Source organism: Dermochelys coriacea, chromosome 5 (genome assembly GCF_009764565.3).
Source record: "Dermochelys coriacea isolate rDerCor1 chromosome 5, rDerCor1.pri.v4, whole genome shotgun sequence".
Taxonomy (NCBI): Eukaryota; Metazoa; Chordata; order Testudines; family Dermochelyidae; genus Dermochelys; species Dermochelys coriacea.
In genome coordinates this window covers 3,220,100-3,238,294 of record NC_050072.1, presented here as the reverse complement: position 1 = coordinate 3,238,294, position 18,195 = coordinate 3,220,100, and the positions used below count along the sequence as shown (strand labels likewise).

Here is an 18,195-nt window from a genome sequence, read left to right as displayed (position 1 = left end):
GAGCCTTGCCCCACGTTGGAGGAAAGTCGTTCAGAAACTAACCCCCTGCAGCAGGTGGAGAGCACTGAATGCCACTCAGAGACGCATATATCCGGGCACGTCACAGCTTGCAGCTTGATGTGAGGAGCTGCCAGCTGTCTGATCCCCCCACGCCTATATGCACGTGCCCGGAGCCTGCACACTCCTCACCCACCCTTAGAGGGTGCAATGCATCTACGGGGGGTTGGCCTGCCGCTGACAATGCTGCACCCCTGCAGGACCCTTCCCCACCACCGCACTGGAGGGGGGTGGGAGGTGGCACTGACCTGCACCCAGGGATAGGAAGCGCCCAGCTCCGCCGTGAGCTCCGCCCACTTGTCAATCACTGCCCGGATCTCTGCCAGCGACATGAGCGGCAGTGTCAGGTCAGACCAAGGATGGAAGCACATGACCTTGCTGTGAGATGGAGGGAGAGACGGCTGTGAGTGCACGAGCCCTGGGGGTGGGGATGGCGGGGTGAAGAGGAAGGTGTCTCCGTCGCTACAGCCCAGTCACCCCTCCCCCCAGCCTCCCCCAATGGGCCTGCAGGGCATTGACCCTTGCAGTGCCAGCAATCCAGCCCCACAACAAGCGGTCACTGCAGCTGGCACTCAGCCCTCAGCCCCACCCGAGGCAGCTCCACAGAGAGGCCCCAGACTGAGCAGGCCACAGAGACAGAGGCAGGCCCACCACCACCACCCAGGATGGCCTCATCATAGGTCTCCTTCTCCTCTCACAGCTCCCCCACGTTCCTACACACCCAGAACAGCGGGTCTGACCCAAAGCGATGGAGACGCTGGGCTACTTGCCAGTGTTTCTAAGCGTGAATGCACTCAGCCTCGCAAACCCATGCTCCCCCATCCCCTCCACCCTGGGAGCAGCGGGTAAGGCAGCAGCATTGCCCCTATTTAACAGGGCCCAGAGAGGGCAGGTGACTTGCCCAGGGTCACCAGCAGGGTGGTGGCAGAGCCAGGGCTGGAATCTGGGAGCCAGCAAGAGGTTGTGAGGTGAAGGAAATAGTTTTCAAATGCCCCATGGCGTTAACCCCTGCGGGGACGGCACCACCATGTGATTTTCCTGCCAGGACCCAGCTGGAGAGGACAGTGGACAGGAGACGTGCCTGGGAAGGGAACCAAAGGCAAGAAAAGCGTCCATACAGAAGACCCCACTCCGCACACGTCCTGAGGCCGCGTGTGGAGCGCCGTCCCTTCCAATCCGAAGCAGGGAACCAGGCAGGATGGGGGCCGGGGCCAGCTAGACACCCTACCGAGCTGCAGGGCCCCAGAGCAGCCTAGGGATAACACTGCTCCCTCATTCTACTCGAGCGCTGCATTTGGCATTAGGCCCCTAAGGGATTAATGGCCTCAGCCAAGGCCTTTAGGCTTCATTTACCAAACTCCTCGGGCAGATGCTGCTCGGAACAGGGGGTGGCTGCAGGCGTCTGGGGAAGGAGAGAGAGGAATGAGCCAGAGATGGACGGCGAGTGGGAACAATCAGGGTCAAGGATGAGCAGCACCAGACCGAACCTAACGCAGCGCAAGCATTGCCTGCCCGGCTCCGCCAACATCCCTCAATCCCGACCCGCCGCCTCTCCTGCTACGCCAGCTTGGAACTCCCCCTGCACACATAGCACCACCACTGCCCCTCGGTCCCAACCACAGCTCCAGCCCCAGGCCCCGACTAAGACAACACACACAATCACACCAGCAATGAGCACCTCAGGGGGCATTCCCAGATTCCGGGGCTGGCCACAGGGGCCAGGCTCTCGGGGCAGGTGAGCCCGGCAGGGGGCATGCCCGGGTTCCGGGGCTGGTCGCAGGGGCCGGGATCTCGGGGCAGGTGAGCTCTGCAGGGGGCGTGCCCAGGTTCTGGGGCTTATCACAGGGGCCGGGCTCCCCGGGCAGGTGAGCTCTGCAGGGGGCGTGCCCGGGTTCCGGGGCTGGCCTCTCAGGACAGGTGAGCACCTCAGGGGCCCTTACCGGGTTCTGGGGCATCCGGCTGCAGTGCTGGGAAGTCATTGTCGAAGACAAACGTGCTCGTGTACTGCGGATTCACCTTTACCAAGAGAATGACAGGCGGGTTATGAGGGCAGGGCCCCAGGGCTCATGAGAGAAGGCAGCCAGGAGCCCCTGAGTCCACACCACACCAGAGCTGCAAGTATCCTAACCCACAACCCTGGCATACCCACAGCTCACAGGCCTGGAGCCCCTTCCTGCCATGGCCACTGTCCATCAGAGCCATGTGTGGGGGAGGGGGAAGAGAAGGATGCCCAGAATGCACTGCAGTGAGGCACGCCCCTCCAGAGGGGATTGTTCCCGCTGCCTCGGGGGGCCCCCTCCTTTGCTCCCCATACACGCTTGGGGGCAGGGAGAGCGATCCCAAGTCAGGGGTGGGGGGAGGCCTGCACCCTTCCCTCTGCACATGGGACCTGTTCCCCCCATCCACGAATCCAGGAGCAAAGGAGCTGTGCTCAGCACTGGGCCTGGCGCTTGGGCTTTCCTGCGCCGCTCAGTGCAGCCCAAAGGACTCAAGAGAACAGCACGGAGGCTCCCAGACTAGCAAGGGGCACACTAGAGAAAGAAATGCCCGCTACAGCCTCCCATGCAGAGCCCACCCGCCCATGGAGAGCCTTTCAGAGGGGCATGGTGGGCTAGGACCACCCCTCCCCCCACGCACACACACACACTCTGGCCATCTATGGGCCTGCACTACCCAAGCCCTGCTGTTCTTGACAAGGGGCTCCCAGCAGGGGCCTGAGGGCAGCGCTCTCTGCAGGAATTCCTGGCTCTCAGGAGATGGTGGCGTGGGGGAGAGGAGGAGAAGAGATAACCAGCCACAAACCACTGGGAAATGCAGAGAGCTAGAGGGGATGGATAAACTGGGTTCCTCCAGCCCATTTCCAGGGCTACGGCTGAGCAACGGGGCTTCCCTTCGGAAGGAAAAGCTCCATGTCCCAGATCCATCCCCCTGAGCCACCTGGCCCGGGGGACATGCCAATCTCCACAGGTGGGAATTTACACACATCGAGGAGCACGCCGAGATTCCAACATGCTTGATGGGGATCTGCCAGCAGCCTAACGAGCTTTCTTCTGGGGGTCAAACATGCCAACGGTGACGCTAATGCCCATGGACGCTCACGGCTCTCCCACTGAGAGGATGCCAGGTGTGGAATCTAGTAAGTCGTGGCTGAGAGCCAGAACTCCTGGCTTCTATTCCCAGCCCTGGGAGCAGAGTAGGGTCTAGCGGGCTGGAGCAGTGCAGGGGCTGGGAGCCAGGACTCCTGGGTTCTGTTCTCAGCTCTGCCACAGATTCTCTGCAGCTTTCAGAGTAGCAGCTGTGTTAGTCTGCATGACCCAGGACGAGTCACTCCCACTCTCTGCCCCCAGCTGTTAACCCGACTAGTGATACCCTTCTCCCACACACAGGCACAGCTCCATTCATTGGTGGTCACTTGCTGGGAGGTCCCCAAGGGCCAAGCTCCACTCCCCCACCCGCCTGGCGCAATACCTCCCCGTTGGCTCGCACTGCTCCAGGGCACAGCGGGTTGGACAGGTCACAGCGAGGGACGTCCTCTGGCGGGGGTTTCTCCACCTGCCCCTGCCAGGGACGCCTCATCCGGTGGGCGGACACCAGCACCCAGTCATCCCTCAGGGGGTTATAGCGGACGTGCTGGTGCTCTGGGGGAGGAAGGGATCAGAGACATTAAGGCGGTAGAACCTGCTGCGCTGGGAAATGCTCTTCTAAGGCGCCATCACCTCCACCCTGCAGCTCAAGTAACTGATCCGTATGCATCTGTGCTGAACATCCCCGCGGCCCAGACACCGACCCAACCCGCACAGGCAGATGGGGAGGGTGTCTAGGGTAACACCTGGCAGAGGAGCAGAGCCTCACTCCCGTTCCTCCCACAACCCGCCCTGCTCCACACAAAGGGCCTCATGTTTTACGGGGGAAATGAAATCCTTCCCCATTGCTGTTCAGTGAGAGAAGCGGCTGGGATGACCGGGACGGGGGGGGGGCTGGGCACTGCGGGGCGATGATGGGGGGCTGGGCTGGGGGTACCAGGAGCTAGGGGGAAACGCTGGGGAGATGGGAGGGTGATGTCATCACTGGGGGGCATGTTGGTGCTGGGGGAGCGATGGGGAATGGAGGGACGGGTACGTGGGGGGAATGGGGCATGCCAAGCACGAGGGAGGTTTGGGGGCCAGGCGGGGAGGGTGTCAGGGCACTGGGGGGACAACGGGGGACCGGGCACTAGGGAGAGGAGCAGTGGGAGGACAAGAAACTTGGGGGAGGGGCACTGGGATGATGAAAAGGGACCGGGCACCAGGGGGAGGGGCACTTGGGGGGACCGGGGTGGGAAGGGGGGCGAGGGGGGACCGGGCGGGGCGAGCCCCCCTCCTACCGCTGGGCTGGAAGGACCCGACCGCCGGGCGCGCCCCGCCGGGCCCCGAACTCTCGACCTCCGAGCGCGCCTCCATCGAGCCCGCCACCGCTTCCGCGTCACGTGACTCCCCGCCCCCGGCACGTGACCCCGCCGTTAAAGGGGCGGTGGCAGAGGGGGGCACGTGCTCTACGTCACTGCGTACGCGCCGCCACGTTCCCTCCCCCCCACGCCGAGCCGGGAGCGGCCGCTCTGAACCCTCCGCCCAGACCTGCGGCGAGCGAGACCCGCCCCTTCTCTGGGGCCTGTCACCGCCCCGCCCCCCCACCCGTCACTCCAGGCCCGCGCCCGCTCGGCCCCGCCCCCAGCCGGTCACTCCAGGCCCGCGCTCGCTCGGCCCCGCCCCCAGCCTGTCACACCAGGCCCGCGCCCGCTCGGCCCCGCCCCCAGTCTGTCACTCCGGGCCCGCGCCCGCTCGGCCCCGCCCCCAGTCTGTCACTCCGGGCCCGCGCCCGCTCGGCCCCGCCCCCAGTCTGTCACTCCAGGCCCGCGCCCGCTCGGCCCCGCCCCCAGCCTGTCACTCCAGGCCCGCGCCCGCCCGGGCCCGGCCCCCAGCCTGTCACTCCAGGCCCGCGCCCGCTCGGCCCCGCCCCCAGTCTGTCACTCCGGGCCCGCGCCCGCTCGGCCCCGCCCCCAGCCTGTCACTCCAGGCCCGCGCCCGCTCGGCCCCGCCCCCAGCCTGTCACTCTGAGCTAGAGCCCGCTCGGCCCCGCCCCCAGTCTGTCACTCCAGGCCCGCGCCCGCTCGGCCCCGCCCCCAGCCTGTCACTCCAGGCCCGCGCCCGCTCGGCCCCGCCCCCAGTCTGTCACTCCGGGCCCGCGCCCGCTCGGCCCCGCCCCCAGCCTGTCACTCCAGGCCCGCGCCCGCTCGGCCCCGCCCCCAGCCTGTCACTCCAGGCCCGCGCCCGCTCGGCCCCGCCCCCAGCCTGTCACTCGGAGCTAGAGCCCGCGCGGCCCCGCCCCCAGTCTGTCACTCCAGGCCCGCGCCCGCTCGGCCCCGCCCCCAGCCTGTCACTCCAGGCCCGCGCCCGCTCGGCCCCGCCCCAGCCTGTCACTCTGAGCTAGAGCCCGCTCGGCCCCGCCCCAGCCTGTCATCAAGGCCCGCGCCCGCGGCCCCGCCAGCCTGTCACTCCAGGCCCGCGCCGTCGGCCCCGCCCCAGTCTGTCACTCCGGGCCGCGCGCTCGGCCCGCCCAGCTGTCACTCCAGCCCGCGCCGCTACGGACCCGCCCCCAGCCTGTCATGAGCTAGAGCCCGCTCGGCCCCGCCCCCAGTCTGTCACTCCAGGCCGCGCCCGCTCGGCCCCGCCCCCAGCCTGTCACTCCAGGCCCGCGCCCGCTCGGCCCCCGCCCCCAGTCTGTCACTCCGGGCCCGCGCCCGCCGGCCCCGCCCCCAGCCTGTCACTCCAGGCCCGCGCCCGCTCGGCCCCGCCCCCAGCCTGTCACTCTGAGCTAGAGCCCGCTCGGCCCCGCCCCCAGTCTGTCACTCCAGGCCCGCGCCCGCTCGGCCCCGCCCCCAGCCTGTCACTCCAGGCCCGCGCCCGCTCGGCCCCGCCCCCAGTCTGTCACTCCGGGCCCGCGCCCGCTCGGCCCCGCCCCCAGCCTGTCACTCCAGGCCCGCGCCCGCTCGGCCCCGCCCCCAGCCTGTCACTCCAGGCCCGCGCCCGCTCGGCCCCGCCCCCAGCCTGTCACTCTGAGCTAGAGCCCGCTCGGCCCCGCCCCCAGTCTGTCACTCCAGGCCCGCGCCGCGCTCGGCCCCGCCCCCAGCCTGTCACTCCAGGCCCGCGCCCGCTCGGCCCCGCCCCCAGCCTGTCACTCTGAGCTAGAGCCCGCTCGGCCCCGCCCCCAGCCTGTCACTCCAGGCCCGCGCCCGCTCGGCCCCGCCCCCAGCCTGTCACTCCAGGCCCGCGCCCGCTCGGCCCCGCCCCCAGTCTGTCACTCCGGGCCCGCGCCCGCTCGGCCCCGCCCCCAGCCTGTCACTCCAGGCCCGCGCCCGCTCGGCCCCGCCCCCCAGCCTGTCACTCTGAGCTAGAGCCCGCTCGGCCCCGCCCCCAGTCTGTCACTCCAGGCCCGCGCCCGCTCGGCCCCGCCCCCAGCCTGTCACTCCAGGCCCGCGCCCGCTCGGCCCCGACCCCAGTCTGTCACTCCGGGCCCGCGCCCGCTCGGCCCCGCCCCCAGACTGTCACTCCAGGCCCGCGCACGCACGGCCCCGCCCCCAGCCTGTCACTCCAGGCCCGCGCCCGCTCGGCCCCGCCCCCAGCCTGTCACTCTGAGCTAGAGCCCGCTCGGCCCCGCCCCCAGTCTGTCACTCCAGGCCCGCGCCCGCTCGGCCCCGCCCCCAGCCTGTCACTCCAGGCCCGCGCCCGCTCGGCCCCGCCCCCGCCTGTCACTCTGAGCTAGAGCCCGCTCGGCCCCGCCCCCCAGCCTGTCACTCTGAGCTAGTGCCCGCTCGGCCCCGCCCCCCAGCCTGTCACTCTGAGCGAGTGCCCGCTCGGCCCCGCCCCCCAGCCTGTCACTCTGAGCTAGTGCCCGCTCGGCCCCGCCCCCAGCCTGTCACTCTGAGCTAGAGCCCGCTCGGCCCCGCCCCCAGCCTGTCACTCTGAGAGAGAGCCCGCTCGGCCCCGCCCCCAGCCTGTCACCCCAGGCCTGTGCCCGCTCGGCCCCGCCCCCAGCCTGTCACTCTGAGCTAGAGCCCGCTCGGCCCCGCCCCCAGCCTGTCACTCTGAGCTATGGCCCGCTCGGCCCGCCCCCAGCCTGTCCACTCTGAGCAGAGCCCGCTCGGCCCCGCCCCCAGCCTGTACTCGAGCTAGAGCCCGCTCGGCCCCGCCCCAGCCTGTCACCCCAGGCCTGTGCCCGCGCGGCACGCCCCCCAGCCGTCACTCGAGCTAGAGCCGCCGCGCCCGCCCCAGCCTGTCACTCCAGGCACGCGAACCGCTCGGCCCGCCCCAGCCTGTCACTTGAGCTAGAGCCCGCTCGCCCGCCCCAGCCTGTCACTATGAGATCGAGCCGCTCGGCGCCCCGCCCCCAGCCTGTCATGAGCTAGTGCACACTCTGCCCGCCCCCCCGCGTCACTCTGAGCTAGAGCCCGCTCTGGCACCGCCCCAGCCTGTCACTCTGAGCTAGTGCCCGCTCGGCCCCGCCCCAGCCTGGTCACTCTGAGCTAGTGCCCGCTCGGCCCCGCCCCAGCCGGTCACTCTGAGCTAGAGCCGCTCGCACCCCGCCCCAGCATGTCACCCCAGGCCTGTGCCCGCTCGGCCCGCCCCACCCGCTCCTCGGGGCAGCGCCGCCCGCTCCCCCGCCCCCAGCCTGTCACTCCAGGCCCGCGCCGCTCGGCCCAGCCCCCAGCCTGTCACTCTGAGCTAGAGCCGCTCGGCCCCGCCCCCAGCCTGTCACTCTGAGCTAGTGCCCGCCGGCCCCGCCCAGCCTGTCACTCTGAGCGAGTGCCCGCTCGGCCCCGCCCCCAGCCTGTCACTCTGAGTAGTGCCCGCTCGGCCCCGCCCCCAGCCTGTCACTCTGAGCTAGAGACCCGCCGGCCCCGCCCCCAGCTGTCACTCTGAGCTAGAGCCCGCTCGGCCCGCCCCAGCCTGTCACCCCAGGCTGTGCCCGCTCGGCCCCGCCCCCCAGCCGCACTCTGAGCTAGAGCCCGCGGGCCCCGCCCCAGCCTGCACTCTGAGATAGTGCGCTCGGCCCCGAACCCAGCCTGTCACTCTGAGCTAGAGCACGCTCGGCCCCGCCCCCAGCCTTCACTCTGAGCTAGAGCCCGCTCGGCCCCGCCCCCAGCCTGTCACCCCAGGCCTGTGCCCGCTCGGCCCCGCCCCCGCCTGTCACTCTGAGCTAGAGCCCGCTCGGCCCCGCCCCCAGCCTGTCACTCCAGGCCCGCGCCCGCTCGGCCCCGCCCCCAGCCTGTCACTCTGAGCTAGAGCCCGCTCGGCCCCGCCCCCAGCCTGTCACTCTGAGCTAGAGCCCGCTCGGCCCCGCCCACCAGCATGTCACTCTGAGCTAAGCCGCTCGGCCCCGCCCCCAGCCTGTCACCCCAGCCTGGCCCGCTCGGCCCCGCCCCCACCGCTCCTCGGGCAGCGCCCGCTCCGACCCGCCCCCAAGCCTGTCACTCAGGCCCTCTCCCGCTCGGCCCCGCCTGTCACTCTGAGCTAGAGCCCGCTCGGCCCGCCCCCCAGCCTTCACTCTGAGCTAGTGCCCGCTCGGCCCCGCCCCCAGCTGTCCACTCTGAGCGAGTGCCCGCTCGGCCCCGCCCCCCAGCCTGTCACTCTGAGCTAGTGCCCGCTCGGCCCCCCCCCCCGCCAGTCACTCTGAGCTAGAGCCCGCTCGGCCCCGCCCCCAGCCTGTCACTCTGAGCTAGAGCCCGCTCGGCCCCGCCCCCAGCCTGTCACCCCAGGCCTGTGCCCGCTCGGCCCCGCCCCCCAGCCTGTCACTCTGAGCTAGAGCCCGCTCGGCCCACCCCCCAGCCTGTCACTCTGAGCTAGTGCCCGCTCGGCCCCGCCCCCAGCCTGTCACTCTGAGCTAGAGCCCGCTCGGCCCCGCCCCCAGCCTGGCACTCTGAGCTAGAGCCCGCTCGGCCCCGCCCCCAGCCTGTCACCCCAGGCCTGTGCCCGCTCGGCCCCGCCCCCCCAGCCTGTCACTCTGAGCTAGAGCCCGCTCGGCCCCGCCCCCAGCCTGTCACTCCAGGCCCGCGCCCGCTCGGCCCCGCCCCCAGCCTGTCACTCTGAGCTAGAGCCCGCTCGGCCCCGCCCCCAGCCTGTCACTCTGAGCTAGAGCCCGCTCGGCCCCGCCCCCAGCCTGTCACTCTGAGCTAGTGCCCACTCTGCCCCGCCCCCCAGCCTGTCACTCTGAGCGAGTGCCCGCTCGGCCCCCGCCCCCCAGCCTGTCACTCTGAGCTAGTGCCCGCTCGGCCCCGCCCCCAGCCTGTCACTCTGAGCTAGAGCCCGCTCGGCCCCGCCCCCAGCCTGTCACTCTGAGCTAGAGCCCGCTCGGCCCCGCCCCCAGCCTGTCACCCCAGGCCTGTGCCCGCTCGGCCCCGCCCCCCAGCCTGTCACTCTGAGCTAGAGCCCGCTCGGCCCCGCCCCCAGCCTGTCACTCTGAGCTAGTGCCCGCTCGGCCCCGCCCCCAGCCTGTCACTCTGAGCTAGAGCCCGCTCGGCCCCGCCCCCAGCCTGTCACTCTGAGCTAGAGCCCGCTCGGCCCCGCCCCCAGCCTGTCACCCCAGGCCTGTGCCCGCTCGGCCTCGCCCCCCAGCCTGTCACTCTGAGCTAGAGCCCGCTCGGCCCCGCCCCCAGCCTGTCACTCCAGGCCCGCGCCCGCTCGGCCCCGCCCCCAGCCTGTCACTCTGAGCTAGAGCCCGCTCGGCCCCGCCCCCAGCCTGTCACTCTGAGCTAGAGCCCGCTCGGCCCCGCCCCCAGCCTGTCACTCTGAGCTAGTGCCCACTCTGCCCCGCCCCCCAGCCTGTCACTCTGAGCTAGAGCCCGCTCGGCCCCGCCCCCAGCCTGTCACTCTGAGCTAGTGCCCGCTCGGCCCCCGCCCCCAGCCTGTCACTCTGAGCTAGTGCCCGCTCGGCCCCGCCCCCAGCCTGTCACTCTGAGCTAGAGCCCGCTCGGCCCCGCCCCCAGCCTGTCACCCCAGGCCTGTGCCCGCTCGGCCCCGCCCCCACCCGCTCCTCGGGGCAGCGCCCGCTCCGCCCCGCCCCGCCCCGCCCCGCCCCATGGAGTGGCCCTGCGCGCTGTGATTGGTCGGTGCCCTGGGCCCCGAGCGGTCCCATTGGCTGGCGCGGAGCGGGCGGTCCCCTCCCCCGGCGAGGCCCGGCGCGCGCCGCGGCGGCGTGCGGCGTGGGGCGCGCGGGATGCGGGCGCTGGGGTCGCGGGCGCTGCGGGCCGGGCTGGCGCTGCTGGGCCTGGCGCTGCTGGCCCAGGGGCTGCGGAGCTGGGTCGCCTCCCGCCCCTTCGAGTTCCGGCCCGAGGAGATCGCGGAGCTCGGCCGGCGCCACGCGGGTGGGTCCGGGCGCGGGGCCCACGGGACACACCGATGGGACGGGGGCTGGGGGGTAACGCGGGGGGGCTCCTGGGGGGGCCGGGGAGATGTGTGGCTCTGAGGAGGTGGGACCCATGGGGCGGTGGGGTAGCACGGCGGGGATATAAGGAGGACCCACGGGACGGGGGGTAATGTGCGGGGGGACCTATGGGGTGGGGGGCCCTGGCGGGGAGAGCCACGTGTGAGTTGTTGGCCAAGCCTGGGGCGGGCCTGTGGGTTCCCCGGTAGCCCCTGGGGCGCAGCTGCACCGGGTCGTGCCAGGTGCCCATTGCCTGGTGGGTGTGACACTGGGACCCAGCCTCTCAGCCGGCGGGACGGGGTCATGGGCTGCCTGCCCGGGGGAAGGGGCAGGGAATCGATGGCGGGGGGACATGTTCGCTCCCATCCCTAATGTCTTATTCCCCCCGTGAAGCCAGGGCCCCCATTTATGCTCTCTGTGTATATAAATCTCCCCACAGTCTTCTCCACGGCATGCATCCGCTGAAGCGAGCTGTAGCTCTAATAAATGCTCTAATAAATTTGTTAGTCTCTAAGGTGCCACAAGTCCTCCTTTTCTTTATTCTAAATTTGGTGTCTCCTATTGGTGGGAGCCAGGGAAGTGACGGGGCCATGGCCATCCTGGGGGCGCTGACTTTGCCCGGGTTTCTTGGTGCTGCAGGGTTGGACCATGAGCAGGCCTTCTCCAAGATCATTGTGGAGCTGCGGAAGAAGCACCCAGGCCACATCCTGCCGGACGAGGACCTGCAGTGGCTCTTTGTCAACGCGGGCGGGTGGATGGGCTCCATGTGCCTGCTCCATGCCTCGCTCACTGAGTACGTGCTGCTCTTCGGGACGGCCATCGACACCGGGGGGCACTCAGGTAAGCAGGGCTCGGGTACATTCAAGCAGAGAGGCTCAGGTTGAGGGGCTGCTATTGGGTATCCAGTGTTTGGAGCTCACTTTGATCTCCAACTCGGGTTCTTGCACCCCAGCCCCGAGTGCTGTAGGCATGACCCTAGCTCTGCAGTCTCTGGGGTCGTGTTCGCTGAGGATGGAGGCAGAACCTTTCCCCCAGGGCTCAGCCTGTAGAGGGCTGGAAAATCTCATCCCACCTTGCAAGCAGCCGGGTGGGAGGGAGATGCAGATTTCATAGTCTTTTGCTCTCCAGGGCACAGACTGAGCTGCTTTCACAATGTGTGCAGATCACACATGCTTCCAGCCCCCAGTAACTGGGTCATGGGTCAGGGACTCCGTTGCTCCCTGCATTCAGGTCCTGAGCTCATAGCTTTACAGTCAATCTGGGGAACTGTCCCAGATATAGAAGCAACCCACCCCCCACTAGGCATGAAAGCCACCTGTATGGAAGGGGTTAAAAGAACTGCCGTAAATATGCACTTGGTCCAAACACGCTGCACGGTCCTTAGAGGGCAGTACATCTAGGGGGCCATTGGGGATCTTGGTCTCAGTGCAGTGATGCAGGGGAAGTGGGGCTTGTCTGTGGCTGTGTTTCTCTGCCTTTTAACACCTTTTACACTAAAACAAAGAACCGTGGTGTTTCCTCGACTGTGTCACACAAACACAGCTCAGCGCCCTTGCCTTCCGGCCTGCCTGGCCAGAGGAATCCCAGAGAGATCTACACGCTCCAGAGCCAAGACAGGATTGTTCCCTGCAGTGTGTCCCCTTGAGCTTTTTCTAATCTAATAAGTGACTGAAGCAAATGGCTTCATCCCATTCCTTTTAGACCTTTGTCCTACCTCCCCCCGATAATCTGTTCCCTCCATGGGGCTCTTCCCCATCAAGTCCTTGTACGTGCTTGTGGTGCCTTCTCTTCTCTCCACTGCCCCCTGCCAGCTGTGGTCGGGCTGAGCTGAAAAAATTTAGCGCTTCCGATCATTCTTATGTCCGTAGCTCCCCAGCATGGCCTGTCTGGTAAGAGGAGTGTGTCTGCCTCGTGATCCCTCTTGGTTGCATCTTCAGTGGGGTGGCTGGGCATTCAGGATCCCCAGCCCAGAAATGCTGTGTAAACCCACTTGCAGAAAGACACCATGTTGAGGCACATAGAAGGAGTCTGTCTTGTGTCTGATTTCTCTCCTCACCATGGGGTAGTTGACTCCAGCACATGTTAGCTGCTGAGCAGTGAAGCCAAGACTAATGAGAAAAGCCCAGGCTCCAGGGACCACTGGCCAAGGATGTCTGACTGCCTGTCCCTCTGATGGTCCATGCTCAGGGTGTGCTGATCAGCAGAACCCTCCTGCCTCCAAGAGCCAAAATGAGGAGGAATGCAGCTGGATCCCCGAGAATGGAGGAGGCAGAAGCAACTCGAGACCCTTTCCCTTTAGCCTGCAGCCAGCATCTCAAGGTTGCCTCAGAGCCCCTGCTTCCTTTGATTCCCTGTGGCAAACGATCATGGAGAGGAAGGTGGCAGCATGCAGTTGAGTGGGCTCCTGTCCTTGGCAGAGCCCCTGGGGATGCGACAAGCAGCCAGATCCAAGCTGTGGATTTGTTCCATGAGGTTTTGGAGACCTGGATATTAAGGCCCCACCTTCCCCCATAGCCGTGCTGAGATTTCACACTGTGTGCCTCTCTCGCAGGTCGGTACTGGGCTGACATCTCCGACACCATCATCTCGGGGACCTTCAGGCAGTGGAAGGAGGGGATGACCAGAAGTGAAATCTATTACCCAGGTGCTGTTACCCACGATTCTTTCAACCCAAAGCTCTTGGTAACCTTACTCTGTGCGAGGTGGTGTCAGGAAATAAATCAGTGGCGACACAGCTGTCCAACTGATAAGTGGCTGGCACAAACAGGACAATACAAGAGTGTTCACGCTTAAAGCTATACTTTACTTAGTCTTAAGCACTTACAAACATCTACAACAGGTTGGTAAAACACCCCAAAAAATCCCAGTTGCATATTTACCCACGGTCTTGAGGCAGTCTCGAGTGGAGAACTGCAACTGTCCAGTGGCCAGCCAGATTTCTGTAGGGAAGTTTGAGAGGTGTCCAGGCATTGAAGTATCCATCAAGCTCAGATTTCTTTCTCTTTTTATATCCAACTTCTTAGTATTAAGTAGTTTGTTCATTAACAAAACTGCTGAGCAAAAACCAAGATAAGGGTGGAGATTTCCAGCCTGTCAGATGGACAATTTTCCATCAGTCAAGCAGGAAAACTCCATCAGTTAACTGGCTGTATAGCAATAGTTAACTATTGCCAGACTTTCCAACTCGCAAAACGGTATGCTTCAGAAAAGCAACTCAAATCAGGAGGGCAGAGGGTCATGTTTACTCCTTGAGGTCACTCACTCCACCCTCCTCTCCTGGTCTGTTAGTTGTGCCAGGGTTTCAGAAAGGCCTCCTCTTAGCTGCTTTCAGCAATAAGCGTAGCAATTGGTATGCCAGCCATAAACATGTTAAACATGTTACTGGTCTCTGGGCTATCAAAACTCTGCTCCCATAGTGCATTTGGCACTGTCAGCACCAGCCACACCCTTTTGTGCTCGAAGATCTCCCCTGCGTGGCTGCCTCTGCAGGGCTGGTTGCCTTGGGCTTTTCATGTACGGATTTGAACGGATAAGGCTAGAGCTTCGTTAGCCCCACAGGATAGAGGGAAACTTGCAGGGGACAGCAGATTAGCCTGCAGAACACCACACCTCTAGATCTTATGGAGGCCAAGAGTTGAGCAGGATTCAAGGAAAGCATACACACTGATGGGTAATGAGCACATCTCCCTCAGGTGGGATTAAAAAACATGGGGAGAGTTATAAAGCCACCTGGTTCAGAGCAGGAGCCAACCACTGAGTATCAGGAGGAAACTGCCTCTGTGGGAAGGCTGTTCCATGATTCTACATCAGGGGACACGCTTGCAATCTTCCTTGGAAGCAACTTGTACTGGGCTCTGTCAGGGACAGGCTTCTGGATTAGCTCTGCCCCCATTCCCCTCTGGCAGCTCTCCAGCATGGTGCTAAGCATCCCCCTTATCCCGGGCTGGGAGTGGAGGTTCATCAGGCCCACAAAGAGCCCTGTGTGCTGTCTCGAGACATACCAGAGCAGTATGTTGGAACCAATATTTTTCAGAATAACGGCCAGTGCTATGTCTGTCTGTCTGTCTGCCTGCAGGGGACACCATAATGCACCAAGCCGGAGAGGCCACGGCTGTCCAGTGGAGTGCTGGCACCTGGATGGTGGAGTATGGCCGGGGCTTCATCCCCTCCACGCTCATGTTCGCCTTGGCTGACACCATCTTCAGCACTCAGGACTTCGGCACCCTCTTCTGCACCCTCCGGGTTTATGCCAACGCCTTACTTCTGGAAGCCAGTGCCTATTTCAGCCACCTGGCCCAGTGAGACCACCCTCCTCAAGCACCAGCACGGCCTCACAGGAAGGGGCATCCTTTTCCCATCCCCCACATTCATGCAGATTTTACCAGAATGGCAACGGGCAAGAGCACCTCTGCCCTTCCCCCACGCACACGCAGGTGTGCCAGGTAGGCTGACCATTAGCTGTGTCATCCGCCTGCTGCAGCGTGCACTCAGCCGGGCAAGAAACAGGCAATAACAGATAAACCTAGATCACTATTTTTTTAATGTCCAAATGTTCCTATATATTTCTGTAACTAGACTGCAGCGACTGAGCTGCCGCCCACATCTGTGTGTGTCCATCCCATCTGTCTGCAGCTGTCTCATGTGCTTTGAAAACCGGGGGGCCTATGGAAAACCAGTCGTGGGGGTGTGTGTGACATGGATCATCCTGTACATACACACTCTGGACATGAGAGAAACCATGCCCAGCGTGTCTACATAGACTAGGGCCAACTGCTGAGCTCACTCATCCCCAGCTGAAGCCGGAGTAACTTCAGTGGAGTAAATGGGGTTCAGCTAGTGTGAATCTGGTGTCTAGCCTTGGAGGTGACATACAGCAGGGTGGGTCTGACTTCCAGACGCTGTCTGGGTAAAGTACAGATTGTATATTAGACTCTTCCCATCTCTGTTTCTCAGTGGACAGCGTCTGGTGTAAAGTACCTGTAGATGTGCTCTGTGTGGTACTTCATGCACTCAGTATAGATTACATAGGTTACCGGTGCGTATCCTGTAATCTACCTAGTCTTCTATTTACTGTTTCTACTATAGAATCTGTCTGATTTAGAGTTCACTCCTGGGGATGCTCTAATACCCAGTGTCACTAGATGGCATGTTCCGTTAGACGCTAGCATCAAGTACCATCTGCAGTAACATTCTGCGCTACGTGTTGAAAGGTCTGTGGTTTGTGCGTGTGTGAGAGATGTGCCTCATGAAGTCTGCGTCTGTGTCACCCTGCCCTTGTGTCATGTTTTGTGTGTATACAATCTGCCTCTTTTGCAAGGCTGTGATGCGGGGAGATTAGGGAGGAAGGCCAGAGGCTGGAGCAGGGGCCCTTTCCATGGTGCATGTTCTCCAGAGGCCCTGTTATTGTTTGTTCCTATGATGTGGAGAGCCACCATCCATCGCCTTAACAGACAGCCTTATTGCGGTGGCCTCCTGGGCTATGCACGTGTCTGTACCTCTTGGTGGTGGTGCCTCAGCTGCTGGGCAGTCTATGCCCCTAAAGGGCTCTGTGTGGGCTGAGCCCCAGGGCTGCGGCGCACATGGCAGAGCTTGAGTGGAGCCAGCCTGCCCTGTCGACTGTCTCTTGTAACCGACCTTTGATGGTTATGGGGATTTGTCCCCATAGCTGTTCCCCTGTCTGAGATACCTCATTCCTCTGTCACATGTGGCCCTGGCTCTCTCCCAAGCTAATGTACTGATATTTGAGAAATGGACGTTACTGAAGACTTTGGGGCAGGAAAGCAGTTGTTCCAAACCTGAGGGCTGCTTTCCCTGTAGGGCTTCACAGATTTTACTCCTGGGGGGGAATTCTGCACCACTGAGTGCATGGAGAAACATGTTCCCCCACAGACTTTTTGCTCTCCCACGGAAAAATGGTTTCTGTGGGGAAGCAAAGAGAAGCAGCACTAGCGCTCGCTCACCCCTCGGGCCCAGAGGAAGAGGTAGGTCGCTGTGAGGGGGGGAAGGGAAGGAAGGAGGGTCTGGTGATGCCTTAGCTGCCCAAGGACATGTGGGGGAGGGGAAGGAGGAGAAAGGATGGAGACAGAGTTCCTTCTCTGCCTTCCCTGGATGGAGCAGCTGGGGCTCGGTCAGATCAAGGCCACATCAAGGGGTCACTACAGTGAGCTGCTCCCCCGTCTGCCCAACCTCCATCTGGATCTCCCCTGTCAAACCTCACCCCCACACACATACGTGGAGTCCCCCCTGCATCTGGAGCCAACATACCCATAGCCCTCTCCCTCCCTCCCCCCCCAGAGCTGAGTGCCCCTCACCCAAATGCCCATGCTCCTGAGCCTCACCCCTGGCATCAGGTGCACCCCCACCCCACCAAGCCCCACTCCCCCTCATGCCGATGCCCCACTGAGTCCTACCCCAGACACTCGCCCCCAGCTGAGCCCTAACCACCTTCACCTGGACTCTCCTGCAGAGTCCTATTGACCTGGCACCCAAATGAGCTCCTGTGCATCCAGATCCCCTCCCCCCAACCAAGCTGCCCACACCAAGATTGCACCATACCCAACCTTAGCACACAATAGCAGATTTCAAGGTAGCCATCCTGCAGCAAAAAAAACTTCAGGACCAGACTTCAAAGAAACTGTTGAGCTTCAGTTCATTTGCAAATTTGACACCATCAAAGAGACCGCTCAGGATTAAATACAGACTGTGAATGGCTCGCCAACTCCAAAAGCAGTTTTTCCTCCCTTGGGGTTCACACCTCAACTGCTAGAAGAGGGTCTCATCTTCCCTTATTGAACTGACCTCATTATCCCTACCCTGATTTTGGTTTGCATATTTATAGCTGCCTCTGGAAATTTCTACTACATGCATCCGATGAAGTGGGTTTTCACCCATGAAAGCTCATGCTTCAACACATCTGTTAGCCTATAAGGTGCCACAGAACTCTTTGCTGCTTGCACAGATCCAGACTAACATGGCTACCCCTCTGATACTTGATACCTAACCTTGGTCCTCGTGAGGGAAGTCTGCACCAAAAATTAAAAATTCTGTGCCTACAAATTGTAAAATTCTGCAAAATGCTGCACATTTTATTTGTGAAAAGAATGCAATATAATCACACCATTCTCAATTATTTGCTGACAAGTATTTTGAAATAAATTACCAAAATAATTGAAAATGGTGTGATTATATTGTTTTCTTTTGAGAAATAAAATATGCAGCATTTTAAAATATTGTGTGCAGAATTTTTAATTTTTTTGGCACAGAATTCCCTCAGGAGTATTTTACAAACCTTTGGTCTCTTACTACAAAGGGGTGGCCCCTGGAAACTACAGTTCCTAGCATGCCATGCAAGCAATCTAAGATGCAGTGTTATATGCTGGGCCTGCAGGTTGCCTGCGGATGGGCTATCTGCCTGGGTACATCTGAAACTGCTTCCCTCCATGAAACTGTCCAGGGGCCAAATGCTGGTTACTTGCTTTTGGCAGCCACGTTTACAGCCTCTTTAGCCCTTCTTCAGTAATGTCCATTTCCAAACGAGCATCACCATGAGAGCCAGCTGGCTCCAGAGCATGTGTCTCGTTCCTGGTCCTTGGACAGTCATCCCATGTACATCTCAGTACATGTACAGCCTGGAATCAGTCCCTCTTATTTTTATCAGTGTCAAGAATAAACATGCTCATCTGG

General features: G+C 63.2%; 2 protein-coding genes across 4 annotated transcripts in view; one reads left to right on the top strand and one right to left on the bottom strand.

Annotated features, from left to right (window-relative positions):
* GALT (galactose-1-phosphate uridylyltransferase) overlaps nt 1–13,489 on the bottom strand; it is a 23,721-nt gene extending 10,232 nt beyond the window's left edge. For 2 of the 3 annotated variants that reach the window (XM_043515221.1, XM_038402954.2), the window contains exons 1-5: nt 4,421–4,654; nt 3,526–3,695; nt 1,998–2,073; nt 1,411–1,459; nt 306–435 (exon numbers count right to left, since the gene is read on the bottom strand). In XM_043515221.1, the coding sequence (XP_043371156.1) occupies nt 306–435; nt 1,411–1,459; nt 1,998–2,073; nt 3,526–3,695; nt 4,421–4,496 (501 nt within the window). In that variant the 5' untranslated portion in view covers nt 4,497–4,654. Of the gene's footprint in view, nt 1–305; nt 436–1,410; nt 1,460–1,997; nt 2,074–3,525; nt 3,696–4,420; nt 4,655–13,391 lie in introns of those variants that run through there. The other variant, XM_043515220.1, reaches the window with a different exon arrangement.
* Nucleotides 10,258–18,195, top strand: LOC119856016 (sigma non-opioid intracellular receptor 1-like). The gene is made up of 4 exons (XM_038403051.2): nt 10,258–10,453; nt 11,152–11,352; nt 13,064–13,156; nt 14,588–18,195. Exons 1-4 carry the CDS (start codon nt 10,306–10,308, stop codon nt 14,812–14,814), a joined length of 669 nt encoding a protein of 222 aa, XP_038258979.1. The 5' UTR covers nt 10,258–10,305; the 3' UTR covers nt 14,815–18,195.

Bases quoted from the DNA above. Each gene is read 5' to 3' on its own strand.
- LOC119856016 (XM_038403051.2), top strand. From the start codon at position 10,306: ATGCGGGCGCTGGGGTCGCGGGCGCTGCGGGCCGGGCTGGCGCTGCTG. The intron at 10,454-11,151 runs GTGGGTCCGGGC...TTGGTGCTGCAG, and splicing joins GCTCGGCCGGCGCCACGCGG to GGTTGGACCATGAGCAGGCC. The intron at 11,353-13,063 runs GTAAGCAGGGCT...CCTCTCTCGCAG, and splicing joins CGACACCGGGGGGCACTCAG to GTCGGTACTGGGCTGACATC.